A 24,645-nucleotide genomic window follows, 5' to 3' on the forward strand; every position below is an offset into this window, starting at 1 on the left:
CCTAGCCTACGGGGCACCGTGAGCAACACTAAAAAGTCACTCCCCTCTCTTCCTTCATGCCAACCAAGCAGCAGAGGAAGTTTCTACAGGACAAATGACAATCCCCGCTCGACAGAGGACGACACAGGCTCAGAGAAGGTGAGTGACTTGTCCCAGGTCACACAGCTGGCCGACCAGGACTGCGACTGAGGTCTGACTCGGAATCCCATACTCTTAAGCACTGGGTACCACAAAGGCCTCTCCAACCCTGCCCTGGCACTTGGGATGAAGGGCCCCCGACCCAGCAGGTAAAGCCCCAGGCTGCCACACCTGTGACCCCCACCCCGGACTCACCGAGCTTGTGCTGGAAGCACACTTTAGCCAGGAGGATCAGGATGAAGGGCAGGCCTTTCTGGAGCCAGCAGACCACAGCCTTCAGCTCGGACAGGGCAGGGGCCGGCGTCCCCGGCTGCTCGTCTCCCCCCTCGTCCGAGTGGGCCCGATGGTCCCCACCCACGTGCTGCAGCAATGCGTTCCCACGGTGGCCGCTGTGGTGGAAGTGGTGGTGGGGCTGGCGGTGGTGGTAGGCGCCCCCCTCGCCCCGGCCCCCGCCCTCCTCCCTGGACGCGGGCATCTGGATGAACACGTCCCCGCCTCCAGCTGACGCCCCCAGCACCAGGCTGGATGGGAACGGGGTGGCGGGCAGGCTGCCTGCTGGGAGGCCAGGGAGACCGGAGAAGAGCGCAGGTGGGGAGGCCGACTCTGCCTTCAGACTCTCAAAGACACCGCCTTCATCCACGCTCGCCTCAGAGCTGAGCGCTTGGCTGCGATTTCTGGGCCGGGAGGGAAAAGAGAGCCCCACCAAGTCAGGGGGAGAGAAAGACAGCACCCCAGTGGAGGATGGGGGGCAAATAACAGTACAATATTGTTGCAGGCTGAATTGTCCCCCCCCCCCAATTCCTATGTTGAAGCCCTAACTCCGGGACCTCAGAAAAGTGACTATATTTGAAGATGGGGTCTTGGCAGTGGGTGATTAACTTAAAATGAAGCCATTAGGGTGGGTATTAATCCAATATGACTAGTGTCTTTATAAGAGGGGATTAGGACACGACACACACAGAGGGAAGGCCATGTGAGGAGGCAGGAAAAGCAGGAGGCCATCCACAAGCCAGGGAGAAAGGTTTCAGAAGAAATCGACCCTGTCCTCACCTTGATCTTGGACTTCCAGCCTCCAGAACAGAAACACAATAAATCGCTAACATTTAAGCCACTCAGCATACGGTATCTCGTCATAGAAGCCCCAGCAAACAGAGACAGATAGTACTAGCAATAGGATCATAATTTTCATGGAAAATTTACCGTGAGCCAGATACTTTTCTAAGGGCTTCCCATTGATTAAATCATGACACCCTACTATCAACCCTGGGAGTTCGGTCCTCATATTACCCCCATCTTACAGATCAAGACACTGAGGCACAGAGAAAGTAACACATCCTGAGTCATATAACCGGTAAGGGACCGAGTGGGAGAGATTCAGCTAACTCCGGAGCCTGCTTTCTTCACCACTCTACTCTACTGAGAAGCCAGCACAGTTTGATTCTATGATTTGACGATTCCAGGAAAAGCCTCAGGAACCCCATATTCCTCTGGGCCTGGAATCTTCAATGACTCCCAGTTTCCAAGAGGGCCCAGCCTTGGCCACAGCTGGTATTTGGAGGGCAGCAGATAGTAATGTCAAGAAGACTCCCCAGAAGAGTCCACGTTCAAACCCCAGCTCTACGCTTACTAGGGAGGGGCCTTAGCAATCCTGCACTCACTTTTCTCACCTGTAGAAACACCATTCATACATAGAACTTCTATGGGATCGAATTTAGAACAGTCTTTGCGATGTACCCAGCACAGAATAGGGGCTCAATACATGGGAACGATGACCTCTAATCCCTCTGGAGAGACCTCCAGGGCCAACTGCCTTCTCTAGTTCTGAGCACGGCCTCCTGTACCCGCATCCGGCAAAGGATTCTGTGGCTCTTTGACAGCCATTGCGGGAGAAGCAGAGAGCCTAGAGTTACTCCTACAAGAATGGAGAGCCCCGAACGGGGTACACTTTGCCATGAGCACCATGCCCTGGAGGTCTGGAGGTCATCTCTCTTGGGCTTTTCAAATGGGAGCATGATGTGGAAACTCAGTCTGCAGAGCGGAGACAAGTGGAGCTGGTTTGCTAGGTGGGCAGGTGACAGGGGGAGGAGGAAAGAGCCTCCCTCCCCTCTCTTCCCCCAAGGCACCTCCCAGACCCCTATGGTACTTAAAATTTGCCACGGCCTTACTGAATGTGAGAGCTGAGTTCCAGTCATCCTCTGTGGACCCCACAACCCGGGGCACACAGTAGGTACTCAGTAAATGTGTGCTAGCTTTCACCAGGCACATCACACGAGACTCTATAATCTACTGTCCACTTGGGAGACCAGGATGCATTTTTAAAAAATGCATATTTGATTATTTCACTGTCCCACTAAAAGGGCTTCCCTTTCTAAACTCCCTCCTGCAGACTCAGATAAACACTATCCCTAGGGACGAACATCATTCCCATTTTATGGATAAAGATCAGAGAGACAAAACTGTCAGATGCCCTAGATGCTCTGGCCCCAAACTCCAATGTCATCATGTGCCTTGTTCTCACTACCCAAGGGCTTCCTACTGCAAGGCCTTTGCATAGACACTGGGATGTCGTCCCAGCCCCAACCCATCCCACCTGGTTCTCCTATGCTCATCCATCAGATTGTAGCTCAGATCTCTCTTGCTTGGTGGTGCCCTTCCTACCTCCCAGACAGTGACAGTGTCCTTGCTTCTTGTTTTCACTGTACCCTAACCCACTGCACGGGATTGATCCCAAGTGTCATTTCACTGCCTACCTCTGGCTCTCAACCCTGGCGGCACATTATAATCACTCAGGGGAGCTTCTGAAAAATACGGGTGCCTAAGACCCAGTGTTAACCAACTGAATCAAAATCTTTGGCGGTGGGCCTCGACATCTCTAGTTCGTGAGAGCCCTCTAGGTGATTCTAATGTTCAGTCAGCACCGAGAACAGCACTTTAGGGTGGGCCCTGCTCCAAGAGATCGAAGATCATGATTGTTTGTTCTTGCTGTCTCTTTCCTGCCCAGCACAATGCACCAGACACACACAGCATGGTCAATAAATACTATTTGAAAGAATGAATGAATGAACATACTAAAAGCTCTGAGAAGGCCTGCAACTAAAGAAAAAAACAATTTTGTTGAAACTTAGTGTTTCCCAACCTCATTTGACCATGGGATTTCTTTTATTCTGTGGGAAATCTATTACCATCTTACAGGATACTTGTGAAACCCAGCAGGAGAAATGCTGGCCTGGAGAAATCTTGGGGTTGGCTTCTCTAGCTCCATAAACTTAACCTGAGAATCATAAACTTGGTGCAAGGAAGGAAGCCTAGAGATGGCTACCCACTCTCCCACCCCACTGCCTATCCCTGCTGGCTCCCCAAACCCAGGAGATGTATGGTCTTATTCCCTTGGGCTTGGGATAACAATAAAAATAATATTAACAACAATAACAACAGACACCATGGCTATGAACCTCAAGGGGCCATGAGCTTTTTCTGCACTTCAAGAAACTGAGCTCAGAAAGCAGGAGTCCTGGCAGGTGCCCACACTGACCCACATAGGGGCCAGCCTCTCTCTGCCATTGGGCCCTGGAAAGCCTTCCTGGCCCCCTGAGCTCACCAGCATGGAGTTTACTGGACTCAGGGGGCCTCTAGAACAACCAGGGAAGACTCAACCCACCAAGGGGCTTTTTATAGATGTCCTCCCTTCCCTGGGCCCCTCTTCGGTATCCAGCTGAGATTTCAGCTTAAATAGGAAAGAATATTCCTTGGAGGACCGAGGCTGTGTTTCCAACTTAACCATTTCAGGGCTAGAATGTGAGGCAGCCCAGGAGGAGAAGTGGATCCACCCAGATAGGACACGGTCATAATGTGGTGACACAAAATATGGACAATGGGTGGGCATGGGGGGGGGGCGATGGGCTGGGGCCTGAATCTCAGTCTGCTGCTTCCTGGCTGTGTGACTTCAAGTAACTTACTTTCTTTCTCTGAGCCTCAGTTTCCTCAACTGTAAAAAGAGTGGTAAAAATAGTCCTGGCCTCATCAGGCTAATGTGGTGGTGGCACAGGGTAAGCACGCCATACACGGCGGCCATTATTTTTCTGCTGCGGTCTCTGCCCCCAAAGACCTCATGGTTCACTCGAGAGCAGAGAGCAATTCTGTCTTCGGAGGCTAGAGAAGCTCCAAGAGGCATGCTTGTTATACACCACATGCTGTATTTGTGCCTTTTCATGCTCATTCGCTCATTCATCAACAGCCCTGAGTTTTATTATCTGGATTTTATTGGGGGGAGAAACTGAGGTCCAGGGGTGGGGTCACTCGCCAAAGGCACTGCAAGCCGGAAATGGCTAAGCTGGGGTTTTGGCTAAGGGTCATCTGACTTAAGGCCAGTGCTCTTCCTTGTAGAACAGGCAGGGCTGACGCAAAACTCAGTCTTGACTGGTAGATGCACTGTGACCTTGTCGTCAGCCTTGGGCTTGCAGGGGACCCAGAATGGGGTGTGAGAAGCTCACCTGCCTGCTCCACCTGCAGCACAGCTGGAATGTCACAACATGAGAACGCATCTCCATGCTGTGTACTCTCCTGGACTTCACTAGACAGTAATGCCAGCTCATGAGTGTATGCCCTGTGTTTTCTGAGATTTTTCTATTTGTCTGTTTGGCATCTACTAATAAAAGCTGTGGCCTGAGCTTACCCTTTGTTTCTTTCTGCCTCCTGACTGACAGTGGTGCTTCCCCGTGTGGCCCTTCCTGGTAAGGCGTGCCCCACTCTCTTGGGAAACGTAAGGACAAAACTCTTCTCTCAATGCCGTTAGCCTCTCTGTGTCCTCACTCACTCACCTCTGTAAGTTAAAATCTGTGGAAACGATCACTGATGCAATGAGTTGAGTGGATCGCCTGTCCCACAGGCTGTGGGAATTACCCGAAAGCAACAGCAAGCTGCTGTATTGAGAAGTATACGGCATCACTGGGCAAAGCAGTTTCCCACCGGATCTTCTTTGCTCATCTCACAGGTAACCCCGAAAGGCAGGTATTATTCACGGGATTTGGATTGCCCCGAACACCTGAAGCCCAGAGCCTCCAGACAGAACGAAACCCGGGGAGGGCCCACCTACCTTTCAGGTGGACCGTTATCCGTGTTACTGCTGTGGCGCCTCTGCATTTTCCTTAAGACCTGAAAGGCAACACATGGCATGAGCCAGAGTCTCTGAACATTCCCATCGCCGGTCGGATTGCCAAGGCAACTGTAAACAAGTATTACTACTCCTACCTCGCATCCCCAGAGCTCTCTGACATTCTGCAAACCCTGCTTGCATCTGTTAGGTCATCCAACCCTTAATTCAACTTTCAATCCCAGGGAGGAAAGTGTTATCGCCCCGTTCTGCAGATGAGGATGTTGAGACCCAGAGGCGGAGGAAGAAGTCCCCCTATGAGAGGCAGCAGTGAAATGTGGAGCAAGGAGGTGCTGGAGGATGGGAGTATGAGACATGGCTTTGGCACTGATGCTGCTCCTAACGTGCTGTGTGACCTTGGACAAATCAGCAACCTCTCTGTGGCCTCAGATTCCCCATCTGTTAAATTGGGGGGCTGAGGGTGTGGTGTGGCCAAAACCCGAAGCTACCTTCCAGCCCTCACATTTTATACGGTGGTCATAAGGATGTGAATTCTCATGGAGACATGTCACCTGGTTCACCGTGAGGAGCCACATGGACTTCAGAACTCCATGTTGATGACGCCTGAGGCGGGCCTTCAGGGCTCTGATGGGGTTGTGACTGCTAGAGTCCAGAGAAAGCAGGCCTCTCCCTTCTCTTCCTCCAGAAGGATACACAGGTCACCAGAGCTTACCAGACTCCAAACCCTGGAGGGAACAGAACACTTAAGGGAACAGTCTGTGGGATGGCTTGAACTTGAGAATGTCTTAGGGCATCATGGGTAGCTCTAAGCGTATGGTTCTGTCTGCTCCCTTCCTCTGGTTAGCCTCTCACTGATCCCTCTTTAGGACTCCTGAGAATGTTATCCTAACGAATTTTGTCCTATTGTCAAACTACCAGTCCTGATTGGGAAACACAAAATATGTGAGGCCCTCTAATGGCTTCCCATTGCAACCAGAATAAAATCCAAACTCTGTTCGTGGCCTACAGGTTCTGCCTGATGCAGCCTCACCTGTTTCCAATCTCATTTCCCTCTACTCTTCCTTTAACCCCTCCCCACCAGCCACACTGGCCTTTTTGTTTCTCAAACAGGCCGGCTTGCTCCTGCCTCAGGGCCTTTGTACTTGCTGTTCTCTGTTCCTTCAATGCTTTTCCTTCTGTCCGGTTCCCTCAGGTCAAATGTCACCTCCTCCCAGAAGCCTTCTCATCTCATCCTCCCCACTCACCATACGTTGTCCTGTTTTATCTTCTTTAATAGAACTTATTTACTTACATGTTTGCTTATTTATGATCTGTCCCTATAAATGCCACAAAAGCAGGGATCCTGTGTCTGGCTCACCCAGGTACCTCAGCATCCAGAACTGCCTAGCACAGAGTTGCATCCAACAAATAAATATCTGAATATTTATCTTGGGGTCTCAGTTACTTTTTTGTATATCCCTTTCTCCCTCCCTGACCTTTCACCCTAGAAAAATAAAAGCCGTAGACTTTCCATGAGTAAGGTCTAGCCTTGAATTTTTTTTTTTTTTTTTTTTTGTATCGGGACCAAGGATGGTATCTTTTAGTTGAGGACATCATACTTGGTTGTTGAATGATTTCCTAATCCTGACCACCTTTTTCAAGGGACAGCATTGGTGTTACTAGGACCACTGATTAGAGACAATTCACTGGCTAACTCTCTCCTCTCTTGGAAAATCAGCTAAGAAACGGGTCAATAGCACCATCTTCACATAGGAAGGAAAGCTCATTATGTAAATATTTTTCAAGAACATGCAATGTCACCTTAATGGCCCCTCCCAATGGTTCCCCATCACTTGCAAATCCATGGGGAAAATAAAATACAGCATCCCCAAAATACAAATCCCAAATTTGACACAGCCTCCTAAGTCACCTGCCCAAGAGTCTACTTTCAGATGCTCGCTTTCCAGGGGCTTCAGATTCACTCTTGGAAGCAGGCCATACATAATTACTCCAACATTGAATTCTGCAATAAAATTTTGCACGTGGGATGCATCAGAACGACTGAATGAAACGCCTCTTAACCTCTGCTCCATTCATTGTACTACATCCCTGTGAAGAATTACCCTGAGACTTTTCAATGCCTGCTTTGTTTTAAGTTGCGCCCCCAGGCCGTTATAGGTCTGCACCGAAATGCACGCGAGAGCATCTCCTGCGTTCCATCCACTGGAAGCCGGCAGGTGCGCTTGGGGAACAAAGCCGCGAGCATCTCTCATTCCTGCAAGCAATGTTCAGCACAAAACGCCCTAGGACTGCAAGGACAGGAGACTACACGGACTGTCCCCGGAGGAAAAACGCGTTCTCTTTTTACCTGCCCAGACAATTCAGCAATCACAGCGGCATCCTTCGTGTCCTTCCAAGCCAATCACTCGCGAGGCCCGGGGAGCACGTGACTTCCGAGTGCTTCCGGCCTCTCCTCGGGTTCTCTCAGTCGGCTTTCGCCGGGCGCTAAGACCGCGGCGCGGCTACTCCTGACGTGCGCACGCGATTGCCCGCCCCCTTTTCCGGATTCAGCCAATAGGACGTCACCGCTTCTCAGGGACCAATGGGGAGGAGCCAAGCGAGCCCGGTGGGTGACGCGGGAGGCGCGGAGGCGGGGCGTGGAGCGGGGTCACGTGGGGCAGCGCGTGGTGGCTGCCGGGAGCGGGCTTGGCCGGAGGCCGCGGGGCCGGCCCCCGCCGCGAGGGATGGGGCTGCCGGCCGCCTAGGGGCCATGCCGCCCGGGCCCCGGGCTTTCCCCGCTCCGCGCCCCGGCCGCCGTGCTCCGCGTCCGCGCCGGCATGGTGAACCTGGCGGCCATGGTGTGGCGCCGGCTCCTCCGGAAGAGGTGGGTGCTCGCTCTGGTCTTCGGGCTCTCGCTCGTCTACTTCCTCAGCAGCACCTTCAAGCAGGTCAGTGGCTGCCCGCCGCCTTCCCGCCTTTGCTCTCCCGGCCGCCTAGCTTTCCCCCGGGGTGGGGGGAGCCGCCTGTGCAGCCGCGCTGCCAGTGTGTCTGAGGGACCGGTGCGCCGGGACCGAGGACGGGCGAAGGGACCTGCCCATTTTGTTGGTGCCGAGGCGAAAAGGCGCTGCTAGGCCAGGGGCACAGGTGGAACTGGAACCCAAGCCTGTAGCCCCCTGACTGTGGTTATTACCCTTACTGCCACCTGTGTGCCTTCTACCTGCCAGGTGCAGGACTTAGAGGGGGCGTGCATTTCTTGCTTCTTCCTCCCGGCAGTCCTGGGGGATGGGCGTCCCCAGATTATAGAGGGGGAAACTGAGATTCGGAGAGACGGAGGTGTTAAGTGGCCAAGCTGCGAGGCCAGCGCTGGCGTAGCTGGCCTGCGTTTCCTTTGGGGGCTCAGTGGTTCACCTGGGAGACTCAGCAGGACCCATGAGGTACCCTTTCTGTGCATAATTTGGTTGGATGGAATTTTCTCTCACCTCCCCAACCCCTTCGTTTTTCTTCTGTGTGAGAATTTCTGGGAAAAAAGGCAGAGTGGTTTGGTGGGAAATGTGACCAAAGCATTGGAAGTTTATGAGTCCGGTTTGAGCGATTGGGTTTTTAGAAAGGGTGAGCGTACCTCGGAGTGTATCGGGGGCAATACCGGTTTATGCTATTGCTTTGATGTCTGATTGTTCTGACACTCTCGAGGGCCAAGTTCGTAAATAAAACATATTAATGAATATAAAAGAAACTATGTGATTTCCCTAGTTTAATAGGATCGGTGCGGGGGCTGCATAAAGGGAAGATAGGGAACTCTACCCCAACTCTTGCCTTAAGCAGACAGAGAGGCTGAGTGTTGTGAGCCTCTTTTATCGACTGGGATGTGTTGGTGACATTCAAGAACTAAGTGCTTCTGGGACTTGTGTTTTCCGCAACCTCACAGACACCTTCTTTGGTCATGGGTTTTTCCTTCTCTGTCTGGCCGACCTCTGAGTGTGACAGTGAGCCAGGACTCAGGTCTCTGCATACTTCCCTACCTGATCCAGGTGATCTCTGGGACCAATGTTTAAATTCCAGCTTGTATGCTCTTGATATCCAAATTTGTAACTTTAGCCTAGACCTATCCAGAAAACCCCCATTTCTTCTATCCTGTTGGTTACTTGACATCTTTTTGAATGTGTCATAGGCTTCTCATTCTTGGCCAAAACAGAACTCTTGATTCTCCACCACCACCACTTCCTCTTCGGTCTTCCCAGGCTCACTAAGTGGCATTACTCTTCACCAGGTGGTCAACCCACAAATACTTCCTTCTTTCATTCCCCACATCCAAACCATTGCCTCCACAGTGTATCCTGATTTTGTTTCTTTCTCCTGATAGTTACTGGTGTCACACTAGGTCAAGCTACCTTGTCTAGACTGATGCAGTAGCCCACCAGCAGGTCTTTGCTTCCTTCCTTTTTTTTTTTTTTTAAGATTTATTTTATTTGAGAGAGAGAGAGGAGGAACAGAGGGAGAGAGAGAATCCGAAGCAGACTGCGTGCTGAGTGTGGAGCCCAATGTGGGGTTCTATCCCATGACACTGAGATCATGACCTGAGCCAATACCAGGAGTCCGATACACAACCGACTGAGCCAGCCAGGTGCCCCAGATTTCTGCTTCCTTTCTTGTCCAACAGTGTTCTCCACCCAGCAGTAATAGGGGTGATAATCTGGAAGAAAAAAAAATCATAGTTCTTCCCTAGGTATAATTCTTCTTTGGGGTTCTGTTGCACTCAGATAAAACTCTAGACTCCATTCCAGGATCACTGCATGGTGAGTCCTTTTCTCCCTTCAGGCCAGGCTGTTACTGCCTCAGGCCACACTGGGTCACACAGTCTTAATTAAGGTTCCTTGCCCATAGACCTGTTTTATTTTCTTTGTAGTAAGAAGCACTAACTGAACATTTTTCTTTTTTTTTTTTTAAAGATTTTATTTATTTATTTGACAGAGAGAGAGAGACAGCCAGTGAGAGAGGGAACACAAGCAGGGGGAGTGGGAGAGGGAGAAGCAGGCTCCCAGCGGAGGAGCCTGATGTGGGGCTCGATCCCAGAACTCTGGGATCATGCCCTGAGCCGAAGGCAGACGCTTAACGACTGCACCACCCAGGCGCCCCGCTAACTGAACATTTCTTGTTCATAAACCTATCTGCCTTCCATCTCTCTCCCTTCTAGACAGTAATTTTCTTGAGAACAGGAACCTTGTCTGTGTTCGTAGAATCTCACCCCCTAGAATACTGCCAGGCACTTAATGGACACTCAAGTATGGTTTGAACAAACAAGTGAATCGGGAGTCTTTTTGATTGGGATGACTTTTCATTTCTTCTCCAACTACTTTTTTATGTTTTGACTCAGATGCGGTCTACTCTGACCTTCCCTACAACCGTCTTTTAAGTACTCTCATGCACCTTGTGTATTTATTTTAAAATTACAGTGTGTCTTTTTAAAAAACCTGTTATCTATGACCATGTTTGGGGAGGGATGATTGTGATTCGCCTAAAACTGTTGGCAGATTTCTCTGCGTCGGATCCCTCCCACAGCCTAATAAACACTAAGAAACATTTCAGCTGTAACCTCTCTATCCCTGCCCATCAGCTCCTGGCAACCACTGTCAACTTTCTGTGTCTGTGGATTTGCTGTTTTGGACATTTCATATAAAGGAATCCTACAACATGGACTCTTTCTTCTTTCAGTTCGAGGCCAGGATAAACCTGTTTTCAAGGTTTATCCGTGTTGTAGCATATATTAGTATTTAATTTTTATGTGTGGATAATATTCCATTGTTTCCATCCCCTGCATTTTGTTTTCCGTTCATCAGTTGGTGGGTGCTTGACTTGTTTTCATTTTCTGGGTATTATAAATAATGCTGCTATGAACATTGGTGTGCAAAATTTTATGTGGAAATATATTTTCATTTCTCTTGGGTATGGTCCTAAGAGTGGAATTGATGGGTCACAGGGTAACTCCATGTTTAACTTTTTGAGGAACAGCCAGACTTTTCCAAAGTGGCTGCACCATTTGCAATGAACTTTTAAGAAACTACACTTGTCAAGTTTTGATGTAGTACCAAAGAAGATTATCCATAATTATTTGAAAAAGCCATTAAAATATCCCTTCCATTTCCAACTACACATCTGTGTAAGGTAGATTTTCTTCACATGCTTCAACCCAAACAACACATTTTGCAACAGATTAATTGCAGAGATAGGAGAATCCAGCTGTCTTCCATTCAGCCAGACATTAAAAAGATTGCAGAAATGTAAAAGCATTTCTCACCAAATTTATTTTTTTGTTTTGAAGGACACTTTTTCACAGACAAAAAAACCCAAATCCTGTTAACATTTAATAGGTTCATTTTTATTTTTAGTTGAAAAGATAATTTATTTAAAGTAAGTATTTTAAGATTTTAAAAAAAAATTTCCGATATGATCCTCATAAACCCACATATGGAGATTCTCCATATAAGGAAGATAAAGGGTCTTTGGGACCCACAGCTCAGGGCCCATTCTGGCTGATGGTGTCCTCTGTGCATTTGAATTTGTCCTCCTTCCCTGCTCCCTGCTGCAGTTCTAGTCATCCACCACTCCTGAGCTGTTTGCCTCATTTCGCCTACCCTCAGTTTCTTCATCTGTGAGACGGGGATATGGTATGGAATATATGGGGCTGGGGTGTATGTGCTGGGATTGAACCGAGAAGAGGCCGTGGTAAGTTGTAAAGCTCAGTATGGTCCCGTTCTCTGCTTCTTCGAAACTCTGAAATCTTCGAGCAGACGCAGCTGCTGTTTGCCTGGAGACAAGCTGATTATCCTCTGTTGCTTTGAATTCCTCTTTTCTTTGGTTTTCATGTTAATTAATGCTTTGGGGGATAGTTTAAATTGTAGAGATGGGAGTGCAGGAGAAATTAATGACAATGGAGGGGGTGCCATTGGGGGAGAGGATTGGGTGCCAAGTGACTTGGGCACGTTTACTTAACAAATGTTTAGTGAACCCCAGCTGTGTGCTAGGTGTGGCCTGCTAGGTGGTGGAGCTACAAGGGGTGGGGGCAAAGCAGATAAGGTCTCACACTCTAAGAGCCCATATTCTGCCAGGGAATTAAGGGGGCAGAAATAGCAAGTGACCAAAATTATTTCAGATGATGATTTACCATAGGAAGGAAACAACACACGATGTGGTGACAGAGCAGCAAGGTGGGCCCTAACCCTATGGGGCGTTCGAGCTGAGACAGAAGAAATCCCAGTCTTGCAGTCAGAGGGTCCTTAGAGGTCTTCTCATATAAATAAGTGTCCTCATGTTCAAGTGGAGCAGTTGTTGAAAGTCTCAGGGCTCTTGGCATAACTCCTTAAAAATATATTAACATCTTTAGCTTTCTAGTAACTAAGTATGTAAATTGTAGTAGACTGAATGTACAAGTTAGATACTTCTGAAGTATAACAAATCATAAGAGAGTTGCTAATCTGTTTTTGTTTTGTTGTTACTGATCACCAAGGTATGTATATTTTTCAGAGTTTGTCAAGTACTGCCCAGGGTAGAGGAGAACAGTGACCCTTAATTTCACCGATGATGGGACATTTATCTCATTTGTCCCTAATGGTAACCCCTGGAAAATAGGGCAGTTATTGAAATACTTTTAAAATCAGGCTAGGTAACATATATTAGTAATAAAAGCGTAAGTGTAGCTCCTTATATTTTATGAAGAAAGGTCTCATGTTTTTTTGTTTTGCTCCTTTTTGTTCCCACTCTTTTCTTTGTACCCCCGTGTGGACATCTGTTGTGGTTGATTGCACTGATTTCTGTGCACACTTCTTTATCGACTGCTCTGGGGGCACTTGGAGAATAGAGAGCCTAACTGCCTTTGTCTGTATATCCTTAATGCATTCTAAGGACTTGATACCTTTGTGGGGGGAAACACACACACACACACACACGTATGCATGTGTGTATATATACATGAAGGTCTAGAATTGAGACAACCTAATAGGGTAGGTCAGTTTGGAAAGGGTTTAAAACCATGGAAGGAATCCCCTCGGTACCCCTTCTCTACAGCGTTGGCGAGACTGGACCCTCAGAAAAGCGATTGTGTGCTAATTCGTTACATTTGCCACTATGTCTTACGCTATCTCTTGAACAGTCTTTTTTGATTGTACAACTCTTATTACCCAATCTTTTTGGCAGGGTCTTGGATATTCATGTTTGAAAACTTGAAAAAAGTTCAAGTGCCAGAAGAATTGCCTTCCTTTTGACCCGGAGCATAGTTATGTGGAGAAGGTCCTTCCGGGATGCAGTTGTCTGTGAACTCTTGTTTTCTTTTGGGAAGAATAACAGGATAGTCTGAGAGTAGTGTTAGGAGTACTTTTAACCTTGTGAGATCCAGTGTACTTTGACCAGCCGCTTACTAGTCTTTATGGCTATTAATTTAGGGCAGCATTTGAAGCTCAGTTTTGTTTGCACATAGCTTGATTATGCAGTTAACTGATACGGTCCCAGCAGAGCAGACGAGTATGAATTTACAGGTAGTTAAGCAGTGTGCACCTAAGTGATTTGTCCCATATTCCCTAGGCTTTTCTGCACTTAGCCCCTCTTCTTGCACCAACCAAGGAATACAGATGTTGTTTTTGTATAACCCATCCTGTTTCTGCCAGTGCCAGTTCTTGCCTATAAATGAAACAAAAGGGAAGGGCAGAATAGAAATTAAAGTCACTAAGTGCAGCTGTTTTACACTTAGTAAATTAAAGAACACGCTCTGGTACCGGTGCAGTGGTGGTGAAATTGTAGACGCTGTTACGTAAATGCTGGTAGTACTGCAAATGGCACATATAACTTCAGGGAAGTTATTTGGCACTATATAGCAGGGACTATTTCTGATAATTATTACCATGAGTCATTCAAAAGAATAAACAAATCTTCTGTTTTTATTGCAGTGCTATCTATGGTAACAAAAACTTGGGATAGGTCAAATGTTCTGTGGAGGGTGTGTTTACTGAATTACGGCACATCAACATGATAGATTATTATATAGCCTTGAAAATGTTGTTATCCAGATATGGTGGGTACTTGAATGGTATACCATCCAATTAGTGTCAAGAAGAGCTGAATGCAGGCATCCTAATTTGTAGTCTAAATGCTGGGGTCGAAGGTTAGAAGTTAATATATAAAAGTTGATAAAGCTTCATTTAAGCAGTGGGATTGCGGGCAATTTTTGTCTTTAATGTTGGTAATCATGCTTTTTTTAAATAAAATTTTTATTTTGGGAGAATTATAGATTTGAAGAAAAGTTTCAAGGATAGTACAGTGTTCACGTAGATTCCTCAGTGTCTTCTTGTTAATGATAATCATGTTTTTATTTTAAATTAAAAATGAAAATATTCCAAAGATGACAAAAAATGTTAGTAATCACCTCTATCCCTTCCATGTTAATAGTCTGTAGTATATCTTTCCATACTTTTATCTCGGTTCTTATAAACCTGTATGTGTATGTTACTATAACTGTTACCATAATGTGTGATATGATATGCACATTCTTTTGTAACTTGCTTTTTTCACTTAATATATTGTGGACATCCAGTGGTCCACACACAGTGGTCTGTGTATTAAAATCATTCAGGTGCTTTAACAATATTGATTCCCAGGTTTTTTACTCTACAGATTTTTACTCAGTCTAAAGCTGAGCTCAGAAATCAGAATTTGTTTTAAAGTGCTGCATAATTTAATGTGCAAGCCAGGTTTAAGAACTGCTTGAGATAAATACGTATCATTCACATCTGGAATTTTTCTAATAGCCATAGCTATACCTGTGTTGTTCAGTCATTTCTCTGTTGGGTTTCTAGGTTTTTCCTACCATATAAACAGTGCTGTGGTAAACATCCTGGTGCATCCTTACACATTGGTACTTTCTATAGAGGAAGCTCAAAAATGTGTTTGCTGTGCCAAAGTATATGTGGATATGTTTATCTTATATATTAGTAGCTCTTCCCAGGTTTCTTTCTTAAAGAAATCTCAGTAACTATGAAGATCTGTTTCATTGTTTTAAGGTATATGTCCTTTGCCATCAAACTTTCAAGGTTAGTCCCTTTTGCTGGTGACACATGACAGGTCATTCTTAATGATAAAAGCCACAGAATTCTATTAAAAAGGCAGAATGTTTAAAGTATATGAAAAGCCTTTGGGAGGGAGTCTTGTATAATTGTTTTGTTTTCCAACAGCAGATTGAAGGATTCGGAAGACAGCTGTCTCATGCTTGGCTTGTTTTGTGGTACTGAGGCACCTTCCCCTTTAGTTCCTTTACATAGTATAGGAAAAGCAGCTTTTAAAGCTCAGCTGCAGCTTGGAGGCTAGGAGAAAAGGCGTAAGTGCTTGCCTCTAGAGCACCATGGCCCTTTGCATGTGTAGGTAAAGGGCCAGCTGGAAGAATGTCTTATGAAAAGAAAGGTATATGGTGTAAGAGTTACATAATCACTGTCTTTTCATAGGAGAAATTTGCAAGTTGACATGCTTCTTCTTGCCCCTGAAACCAACCTCCCAATTCAGTAGTCCCCTAAGTTTACCACTGAAGTACTAGTAACAGCAAATGAAAGTGACCTTGTGCTACAGATGGGTCCAGGTATTGTCTGAAATGACAATTGTGAAATTCCTTTTAAGTTTCCTCTTCTATTTTAAAGGCATATATTCAAATTTTACATCCTATTCAGCAGTGTGTTTGTTTTATTATAAAAAAATATTTTAAATGATTTACCATCAGAAAGAAAAAGTTTAAAACTTTTTCCCTCCCAAGTTTTGCAAGGAATTAACACTTTCGTATGCATTTACAACAGGCATGTTATCCAGAGGCCGTTAATGTAAGTATGCCAGTGTTGAAGCATAGCCTTAATTTATTACTTTTCCTACAGGTTTATTTTGTGTTTTATATTATGGCTTTGGCTCAGATTTGGCTCATATGGCCAATTCCTCTTGTGCAGGCTTTCTTATATTGTTTCTGTTCTGTTGTGTAGTTTCTGTGAGAAGTTGGTGGGAATGCAAGAAACGATACTTTAACCTTCCCTTGGCGGTCTCTTTGTAGGAGGAAAGGACAGTGAGAGATCGGAATCTCCTCCAGGTTCAAGACCACGACCAGCCCATTCCATGGAAAGTGCAGTTTCACCTGGGGAACAGCAGTAGGCCTGGCAACCAGTGCCGGAACTCCATTCAAGGGAAGCACCTCATCACGGATGAGCTAGGTAGGGCTGACTCCCCTCTTCTCTGCAGCCAGCGAAGGGCTACGGTGTGAGTCCTTTGCTGGAGTTTTATCCAGTGCCATTTCCAGCATTTCTCACATCTCTGTCTTTCATCCCTTATTTGTCACTCAAGGTTCCCCTCACTGTCAGAGACGTTTGGTCTGATAATTCTGTCTCCGAAGCTCCTTGTGCCTGTAACGCATGGTTTTAGCATTTGATTATGCCCCAGCCCTTAGGCTGCTTCCTACCCATCTCTTCCTGGCCCCAGGATGTTCAGATTTTGCCCATGTTGTCTTCTCTTGTCTTCTTGTCTTAGTGGTGAATTCTGTAGGGTAGCCAGTGTTCCTCCTTGGTGGCCTGCATAATGTCCACACTGTTCTGGCACTTAAGAAATGTGCTTATTGGCTGACTGACTAGGTGATCTCACATGAATGATAAACACATTCATATTTCTTCTTATTTATTTACTTATGTTTTAAAAGATTTTATTTATTTATTTGAGAGAGAGCACAAGCAGAGGGAGGGAGAGAGTGAGAAGCAGACTCCCCACTGAGCAGAGAGCCGGTTGTGGGGCTCACTCCCAGGACCCTGGGATCGTGACCCAAGCCGAAGGGAGATGCTTAACTGACTGAGCCACCCAGGCTCCTGAAGGATAAACACATTCAAAATGTGTTACTCTTACAGTGAAAACAGCAGCTTGTCTGTCTGGGAGCTTTCTCCCAGAGTTTTATTGCTTCCTTTTAGTCTGTAAGAACTAAAAAGAACGATTTCTGTGCTGTTGAGATGGTTGGATTAGCTGATTGAAGTCTAACTACTTGAAGGCTGGTCCTGTCTTCCTGAAGAGGGTCTCCCACTAATGCATGGTTGAGCTCTTAACTATATCCTAGGCACTGGGCTAAAACCTCTTCTTGAGTATCTCGTCTGATTTGTGCAATAGTCCTACAGCGTAGGTGTTGCTCTTGTCACTTTATAGGTGAAGGCAGGCACCAAGAGGCTAAGGAACTTGCCTATAAGGCAAAGACTCTTTTATAAACCATGATCAAGATACCATTATCACAGCAAGAGAGTAACACTTTACCTTAATGCCAACTATCCATTTTTCAGAGTTTCTCTGGTAGTTTTGCAGATTGTTTTTGCTTTTTGCAATTGGTGGTTTGCAAAGAATCTGATTGGTTTGTTGGCAGGAGTAAATTTTGCTCTGTTTCAAAGAGTCTTAGCACAAATGGATTGTGAGCGTGTCAGTGCTGGAATGGACATAGGGCAGCCCTGAATTAGAATATTCAGCTATACATGGTGACTGAACAGAATGCAGACACACTGTCTTTAAAATGAAACAAGAGTGCATTTGCTGTTCTTCTAAAAAAAAAGTTTGCATTCCCAGCAAAAAAAACCACAACAAAACAAAAAACCCAGAAACAAACAAAAAACAACTTTTCCAAAAAGATCTCAAAAGCATCAGACCAGATGAGATTACTTGGAATTGAGGGAAGGGATCAGAGGAAAAACACCCACCTAAGGTAGAAGAACTGGAAAATTTTTGCACAAAAATGTGGTTACAAGCCAGCAGCAATGCCAGTACCAAACTCTCTGTCTTTAAGATCGTGTTGAAAAAGCAAATAATATTGAAATAGCCTCTTGTTTTGTTTTGTTTTGTTTTTAAACAAAGTTTGGCAAAGGAAATTTACTTCCATAAGATGACACAGCGGGTCAGTGGGCAGATCTGGGTCTGGGACTGAATTTGGGAGTTCAATCCTTTTTTTTCTTAGAGAAAAAAAGTTGTGTTTCTGTGACACTCAGTGAGAAAACATGAAATCTTATGCCTTGATTTTAATAGTTAATATCAGGTTACGAGTGATAGTCATTTTCTTTTGTTGTAGCTAACACAAGAATAATTTTCCTGATGAATTCAAGTGAGACAAAGACTCTCCGACGTCTTAAGTAAAAAGTTCTAAGAGTTGATTAATAGAAATCACAGAGCCATAAGTTGTATTGTACCTCCGTGACCATGAGAAGAAAGAAACAATTTCATAAAGAAAACTTGCAGGAATTTATGCTTTTTAGCAAGCAGATGCTACTGCAAATATTGCTGGGGTAACAGTTATTAAATAAGACAACCAATTAGAATGATAAACTTTTCCAAGGTTAGAAGTTAATTTCCCAGTCAATCTCGACACACTCTGAGGTTGTGATCTTACTGGACTCCTTGTTGGATATGACATTGCATGAGTAGATTTAGAGTGCAGAAGGAGAAATTCTCTTTCACCAGAATTCAGAAGGCCCTGTGGTTTCAAGGCTAAATACTGGCAGTGGCACTGGGGTGCGAAGGTGGGGGGTGTGTGAAAGGCGGGCGGTGTGGCTGACACCTACAATTCAGAAGAGAGAAAGGGACAGAAAGATAATTTCAACAAGTGGAGTTTAGTATATATTTTATGTCTTCCTGACAGGTGAAAAGATTGTAGTGTAGTTATCATATTCAGCTGAATCTTGAGAAACATGCTGGCTTCTTTGGATTTTTGTGGTGTATTTCTAATCCCTGTGAAGAAAATGAGTAGGAATAGTTAAAAAGAATCCCAGAAACATATAACATTTGAGTCGCCATTTCTTAATTTAGAAGACAGAATATAGTTAAAACAACAGAAAGTACCCAGGTCTTAGGTAACTCGGGTCTGGTTCTTTCCAGGCCCCGGTTTTCCATGTGTTAAGTGAGGGCCCTCTGAGTCTCTTCCATTGTTATTTTACTGGTGCCTCCTGCTTTTGCCTAGACTTTGTTTTCCAGAGTAGTTTCTGAAAACAACCTTATACTTCACCAAGTCTCAGTCTCTGAGGATTAAGAAGCAGGGGCATTTGGAATGGAATGATGCTGGCAGCAGCTGCTCTGCACCTATGGACCCGGGTAGAGACCTGTGGGCCTGTGCATGCACCTGGGAGTTTCCCAAGAGCCATGTGGCGTCCCTCATGCACGTATTCTCACATTTTTCTGTCCCACTCCCAGAAGGTTGTAGAGAAATGTCTGTTTAGCAGCTCTGAACAATAAATTAGTTTTTATAAGGAGAGTCTTTGCTTCAAGTTGAGTATGGGTTGGAGGCAGTGTGTTTACAGATGACGGGATTTATTAGTGGAGGGAATTAGGATTTTTCTCCCTTGAGTGTTAGAGAGCTTGCATTCCTGGATCTAGAGGTAGTTGAATCCTGGCCTGTATACATACAAACAGCTTCAATCAGTTTATGAAGGTTCAGTGTGACTATTTTTTCAAAAATCCTCCAAGTTAATAAATGCAAGCATTTAAAAGATATTTGTAAAGATTGGGGGGTTGATTGGTTGGTTTTTAAATCTAGATGGATCTTACTTTCAGGAATGAATGCCTTTGTTTTTTCTGTTTTCTTTCTTTCTTTCTTTCTTTCTTTCTTTCTTTCTTTCTTTCTTTGAGAACAATGCCATTTTTCTTCAGTCACAGATGAAAAAGTAGCTTGCATTGGTTAGGCATGACTTGACATGGTGATTAAATCAAACGTGACGGCAGACCAGAAGGTGATTTTAGGTAGATAAGAACGTGTAGCCTGCTCACCACACAGGAGCCCGTGTTGCCTGTCCACGACGGCCTGCAGAGCGCAAGCCCTGATCGCGTTGTGTCGCATGCCTGGCCCTCTGGTGCTTGGTGTGCTCCACACGCCACGTCCTGGCTCTGTGTGTTCTTCACATGCAGCACTTTCATTGCTGCTTCGTGGTCACCCTGGTAGAGAGGTGGGAGGACCGTCGGCTTTCTACTCAGGTGAGTCTCTGACTTCCAGGATACATTTGTGAAAGGAAGGATTTGCTGGTGAACGGCTGCTGTAACGTCAACGTCCCTGGCACAAAGCAGTACCGCTGTGACGGCTGCTTGCCCCACGGCTGCTGCGGCGCCTACGAGTACTGCGTGTCCTGCTGCCTGCAGCCCAGCAAGGTACGGACGGTTGCCGCCGTCTCCATGCCCTTTCTCTATGCCCTTACTGGATGGTGAGCATCGGAGTCTCCACGCGAAAGTCTCTGGAAGGTAGGGCTGGGAAGGGAACTGTGCAGATGGCAGAAATTGCTGCTGTGAAGTAGTGCCCACGAGGAAGGGAGTGGTACCTGCTGACTTGGGTGGCTCGTTTGGCAGGAGGGGCCCCCGTGTCCCTCACCAACGCTCTAACAGGATATCAGGCTCGTGCTCATTTGAGCTTGCTCTCTCCCTCCCTGTACCCCCCTCTTCCACATCAGCAGTCTCTTAGTTTAGGAGAAAATATCCAAGGTTACCTTGTGCTGCTGAGTCTGGAATTTATTACAGGTACTAACTTTTGTTTCCATAGCAACTTCTCCTGGAGCGCTTCCTCAACCGGGCAGCCGTGGCATTCCAGAACCTCTTCATGGCCGTCGAAGATCACTTTGAATTGTGTCTGGCGAAATGCAGGACCTCATCCCAGGTCAGAAGCTGTGATGCCGCTAGCTGGAGGATGGGTGGGTGGGAGTCAGCGTCGAGAAGAAAACTCGAAAATAGGCAGTGGGGGCCTCTCTGAGGGGTAATAGCGGAGAAGAGATTTAGGTGAAGCTGTGTCGAGCTTTGTGTGGTGGAATGATGGTCTTCAGAATGTCAGCGTGAGATTCGTACACGCTAGGGAAGTAAAATATTTATATGAAATCAAGGCCTTATCATCTTGGTCTCGCCTATTTGATTGGCATGTCTGCACTTCAAGTGGAAGCTTACGGTTATTTCTGAGTCTGGGTGGAGTCCTAATAGTCCAGTTCCTGAGAGCGGTTCTCTCCCCTCAGTCTCTGGCTGAAATGTGACTAAGGCTTTCCAGCAACCACTTGTGTGGAGGAAGTGGTCATTTGTTCTGAAACAGAGTTGTGGTTAATTTAGGATTCAAAGGGATGGGGCAGGTGGGCATTTAAAAATACAAGAATAGATCTGTGGGTGGTCAAGCTCTCAGTCCTCACTAGCACAATGTCCGTAAATGCTCTGTTCTTCGGGTGCTCAGCGCTGCTTCCGGCCCCGCAGGTGTCTGCATGACTCTGCCTCTGCACCCTTGGCTCTCCGCTTCTGTGGTCGGGCGGTTGTCGGGCTCTCGATGTGAGACTGCCGGCCGTGTGTGGTGCACGAGCACGCTTCCTCTGGCTATTCGTGGTGTCTGCAAGACTGTACTGGCTTGTCTGAGATAGCAGACTTGTTTGTCATTCTCTGTGACTCTTGTACCCTTTGCCAGGCTTCCGTAGACCGCCTTTTGATTTTATGCTGCTTCTTGCGTCTCCAGTCTGCTCTGAGAGCATTCAGGATCACTGGGTAGGTATTTCAGGGATTATAATGAGCATTTGAAAACATGAAATTCCTGATGGTCTTGTTTTCCTGGAAGAGCTTTCCACTTGAATGGGCTTTAAAGGAAATGTGGAGGAAGGCTGAACACATGACTCATTTTGATTCAGATTCTCTCTCATTCTGAGAAATGCTAGAAAAGGCGGAATATTTTCTTTCCTTAACTGATAAAACCCAGATACTGTTTCCAATCTTGAGGGAAGATTCTAACCTTTCTGACTTGATCTTTTTATTGTAAAGAGAAAGTTCCCAGTTGCCAGTTTGTCTTGATTGCGGTATCCCAAAAAAAGAGATTTGCTACATGTCTATAAATTGAATTAATACTTAGGATTTAGATGTTAAGCATTGGCCTTGGTCTAATTAATGAACTCCAGACGAGCTAAAAACTCAAGTTGCCTGTATGAAAACAAATTGCTGAAAAATAACCGTCGGGGACTATCTGTGTGAAATCCCACTTTCCACTTATTTAGCCAAATTGTGGGATTTGGCTCATGTGCCAGACCTTGAGGTGCATAAAACTTCAGGAAAGCGCCTGGACGTGGCATCTCCTTCGTCTCTGCGGGGTTCAGTACCAGGAGCTGAATTTCCTTGGAGCACAGAAGTCAGGAGCAAAACACCCGCTGGATCTTAATCTAACTTAACATCATCTGAGAAAAAATAGTTGTCTTGAGTTACCCAGGTCGTAGCTAGGTTGTTTTAAAAAACAAAAAACTCAGCGTTGACATAGAAACAGGCATGCAGTGATGTCCTGTCCATTTGCATTCTGTGTTGAGCATGAGCCTCTGTTTCAGAGCAGTGCCTGGACTCTTCGGTGGCATTTGGAGATGGCTTCGTGCAGGCTTCTGCAGGGAGTGCCTGCCCACGGTCCCGCTCTGGCCTCCACTGTCCTGCAAGGGAGGTGTGTGAGACTCTGCTCTCTCTCACGCGCTCTTATCTTCCCTTTTGCCAACAGAGCGTGCAGCACGAGAACACCTATAGGGACCCCATAGCCAAGTACTGCTATGGAGAGAGTCCTCCTGAGCTCTTCCCCGCGTGACGGGCACAGAAGGCAGACCAGGCACCACCAGAGAGCTTGTGGCCTGAAGCCACCCTCCAGCGTTCTCTAGTCCACTTGGAAGAAGAGAGGCATCGTGCGGGAGCCTCGGTTTTGACCACTTCTTTTGTTGTACTCTCTGGCTTCGCTCTCCGCTGGGCTTTACCCCATGGAACTGTTCTGTAAAGCAGCTTGGAAATAACCAGCGGTTCACGTTCAAGAACAAAGTGCAGGCGAGCTTGCAGAGGTGTTGGCGCTCTGAGGCACCTCTCCCGTGGCAGACTCATCGAACCCTCCCCTGTAAAGTTATTTATTGGATTTCTTTGGCATAGTGGGAAAATGATAATGTTTTATATAGGAAGATGCCTTGCCTTGATAGTTGAATGTATTCAAGGAAATTGTTGTTGTTCTCGTTTTCTTGTGTTCTTGAGTTTTATGAGTTAAGTCATCCCTTTACCCAGATAAAATGTTCCGCCTCTTTGAACGTGCGTGTTCTCTCAAGGTAGTTATTTGGGTTTTGTTTTAACAGCACCTTCAGGAGTGGGCCCTGGACACTGTATCCTGACATCTAAAATTGTCAACAACTCAGAGCTACTCTTCCCTGTACTGGCTTCCCTGCAGGGGGCACCAGGCGCCCTCAGCTTTTCTCGTAGTGGTATTTGAATACGCTTACATACCTGTGTGTGAGCACTGTTTGAACCAGAAATTCCAACTCACTGTTCTGGAGGATTTTGTTCTCATTTCCTATGCCACTGTTGACATGATTGCAGTCTGCTCAGCCGTGGTATGCTGGAAGCCTCAGGAACATCGCCGGCAGCCTCCTCTCCTCCTGTTGTGGAAAACTGGTGTTAAGGGGATTCCTAAGTGGCGATAACATCTAGCAACTGGCTGTAAGCAGTCATCCTTCATCGCTTTCAGCTTCGGGACATGTAACAGGTTCAGACCTTCACTTTCCTTATGATTTGTAAAGAAGAAGAAAACCCAAGTTTCTGTCAAGGTGCCGTAACAGAGTTACTCGTGCCCTCAGTGAGGCGAGTCCATGAAGGCTGGACGTGCTGGTTGCTGGTCCACGTGCTCAAGTGCCCCCTGGGTTTCTAGTATGACACTGAATCTCGCGTTCTCAAGGTTGAGAATATTTGGTCTTCCCATCAAGACATCCTGCCCCTCACATAGTATGGCTCTTTGCTCTTAGGAGACATGGGCCCACAGCTCTTTCCTGGAGCGACCCCCTCACTAACCCCCAGGATTGGGCAAGGTCTTTTTCATTTTTTGATTGTTCAAGCTGTTGACCTTGGAGCAGGGCAGGTGTTTTACAATCCACTTTGACGTTTTTTTCAGTAGGGCTTTTTCTTTGGACCACGTTTGCCTTCCAGTATGTTTCGGCAGTATGTAGCAGTAATTCCCTTAACTTTCTCCTATTAGTTCTTCTACTTCTCCTCCCAAGGTGGTTTGTCCCCCTAAATAAGCTTTCTCTGAGGGCTAACTGTCTGGCAATTGTTTTTTAATGTTTTCTCCCAAAAACCTATTTATTTTGCATTGGACTTTTTGGATTCTACGTGCATTCACGGTGCTAAATCAAACTTTGTATGTGAAAGAAATGTGCATGTCTGGATGTTTTATCATCTCATTCCTTTTGGTGGTAACTCAGTCTGGTGTATGTCTGTCTCATGGGTTGTCACTGTATCAGCCTCTCCTTGGATCTCATTTGAATTTTGAACAATGTAACAGAGATTTAATGTGAAAATGACTTTATATCAAAGACTAACCCCTGCCTCTTTACTTCGTACTCGAATTATTGATGAGCACGTTCTGCATTTTCAGTGTTCTCATAGTGTCT

General features: G+C 46.2%; 2 protein-coding genes across 5 annotated transcripts in view; one reads left to right on the forward strand and one right to left on the reverse strand.

Moving 5' to 3' along the window:
* Positions 1-7,651, reverse strand: part of RNFT2 (ring finger protein, transmembrane 2) — a 66,337-nt gene extending 58,686 nt beyond the window's left edge. The window contains exons 1-4 of the mRNA XM_008688931.2: positions 7,596-7,651; positions 5,800-5,973; positions 5,231-5,289; positions 334-812 (exon numbers count right to left, since the gene is read on the reverse strand). Coding sequence (XP_008687153.1) covers positions 334-812; positions 5,231-5,289; positions 5,800-5,823 — 562 coding nt within the window. The 5' untranslated portion in view covers positions 5,824-5,973; positions 7,596-7,651. The remainder of the gene's footprint in view (positions 1-333; positions 813-5,230; positions 5,290-5,799; positions 5,974-7,595) is intronic.
* A 292-nt stretch (positions 7,652-7,943) lies between these two features.
* SPRING1 (SREBF pathway regulator in golgi 1) lies at positions 7,944-24,573 on the forward strand. Of its 4 annotated transcripts, none has more exons than XM_040619886.1 (5): positions 7,944-8,111; positions 16,296-16,452; positions 20,238-20,389; positions 20,775-20,888; positions 21,669-21,764. In XM_040619886.1, the coding sequence occupies exons 1-5, from the start codon at positions 7,998-8,000 to the stop codon at positions 21,747-21,749; spliced, it is 618 nt and encodes a 205-aa protein (XP_040475820.1). In that variant the 5' UTR covers positions 7,944-7,997; the 3' UTR covers positions 21,750-21,764. The 4 variants fall into 4 exon arrangements, with proteins under 4 accessions (XP_040475820.1, XP_040475821.1, XP_040475819.1 ...); XM_040619885.1 differs by lacking the exon at positions 21,669-21,764 and adding an exon at positions 22,728-24,573 and having other exon boundaries at positions 7,948-8,175; XM_040619884.1 differs by lacking the exon at positions 21,669-21,764 and adding an exon at positions 22,728-24,573 and having other exon boundaries at positions 7,948-8,111.
* Positions 24,574-24,645: the final 72 nt, after the last annotated feature.

The sequence above is a fragment of the Ursus maritimus genome, unplaced genomic scaffold (assembly GCF_017311325.1).
Source record: "Ursus maritimus isolate PB19 unplaced genomic scaffold, ASM1731132v1 scaffold_33, whole genome shotgun sequence".
In the NCBI taxonomy this organism is placed as follows: Eukaryota; Metazoa; Chordata; class Mammalia; order Carnivora; family Ursidae; genus Ursus; species Ursus maritimus.

Bases quoted from the DNA above. Each gene is read 5' to 3' on its own strand.
- SPRING1 (XM_040619884.1), top strand. From the start codon at position 7,998: ATGCCGCCCGGGCCCCGGGCTTTCCCCGCTCCGCGCCCCGGCCGCCGT. The intron at 8,112-16,295 runs GTGGGTGCTCGC...GTCTCTTTGTAG, and splicing joins CGCCGGCTCCTCCGGAAGAG to GAGGAAAGGACAGTGAGAGA. The intron at 20,390-20,774 runs GTACGGACGGTT...TTGTTTCCATAG, and splicing joins GCTGCCTGCAGCCCAGCAAG to CAACTTCTCCTGGAGCGCTT.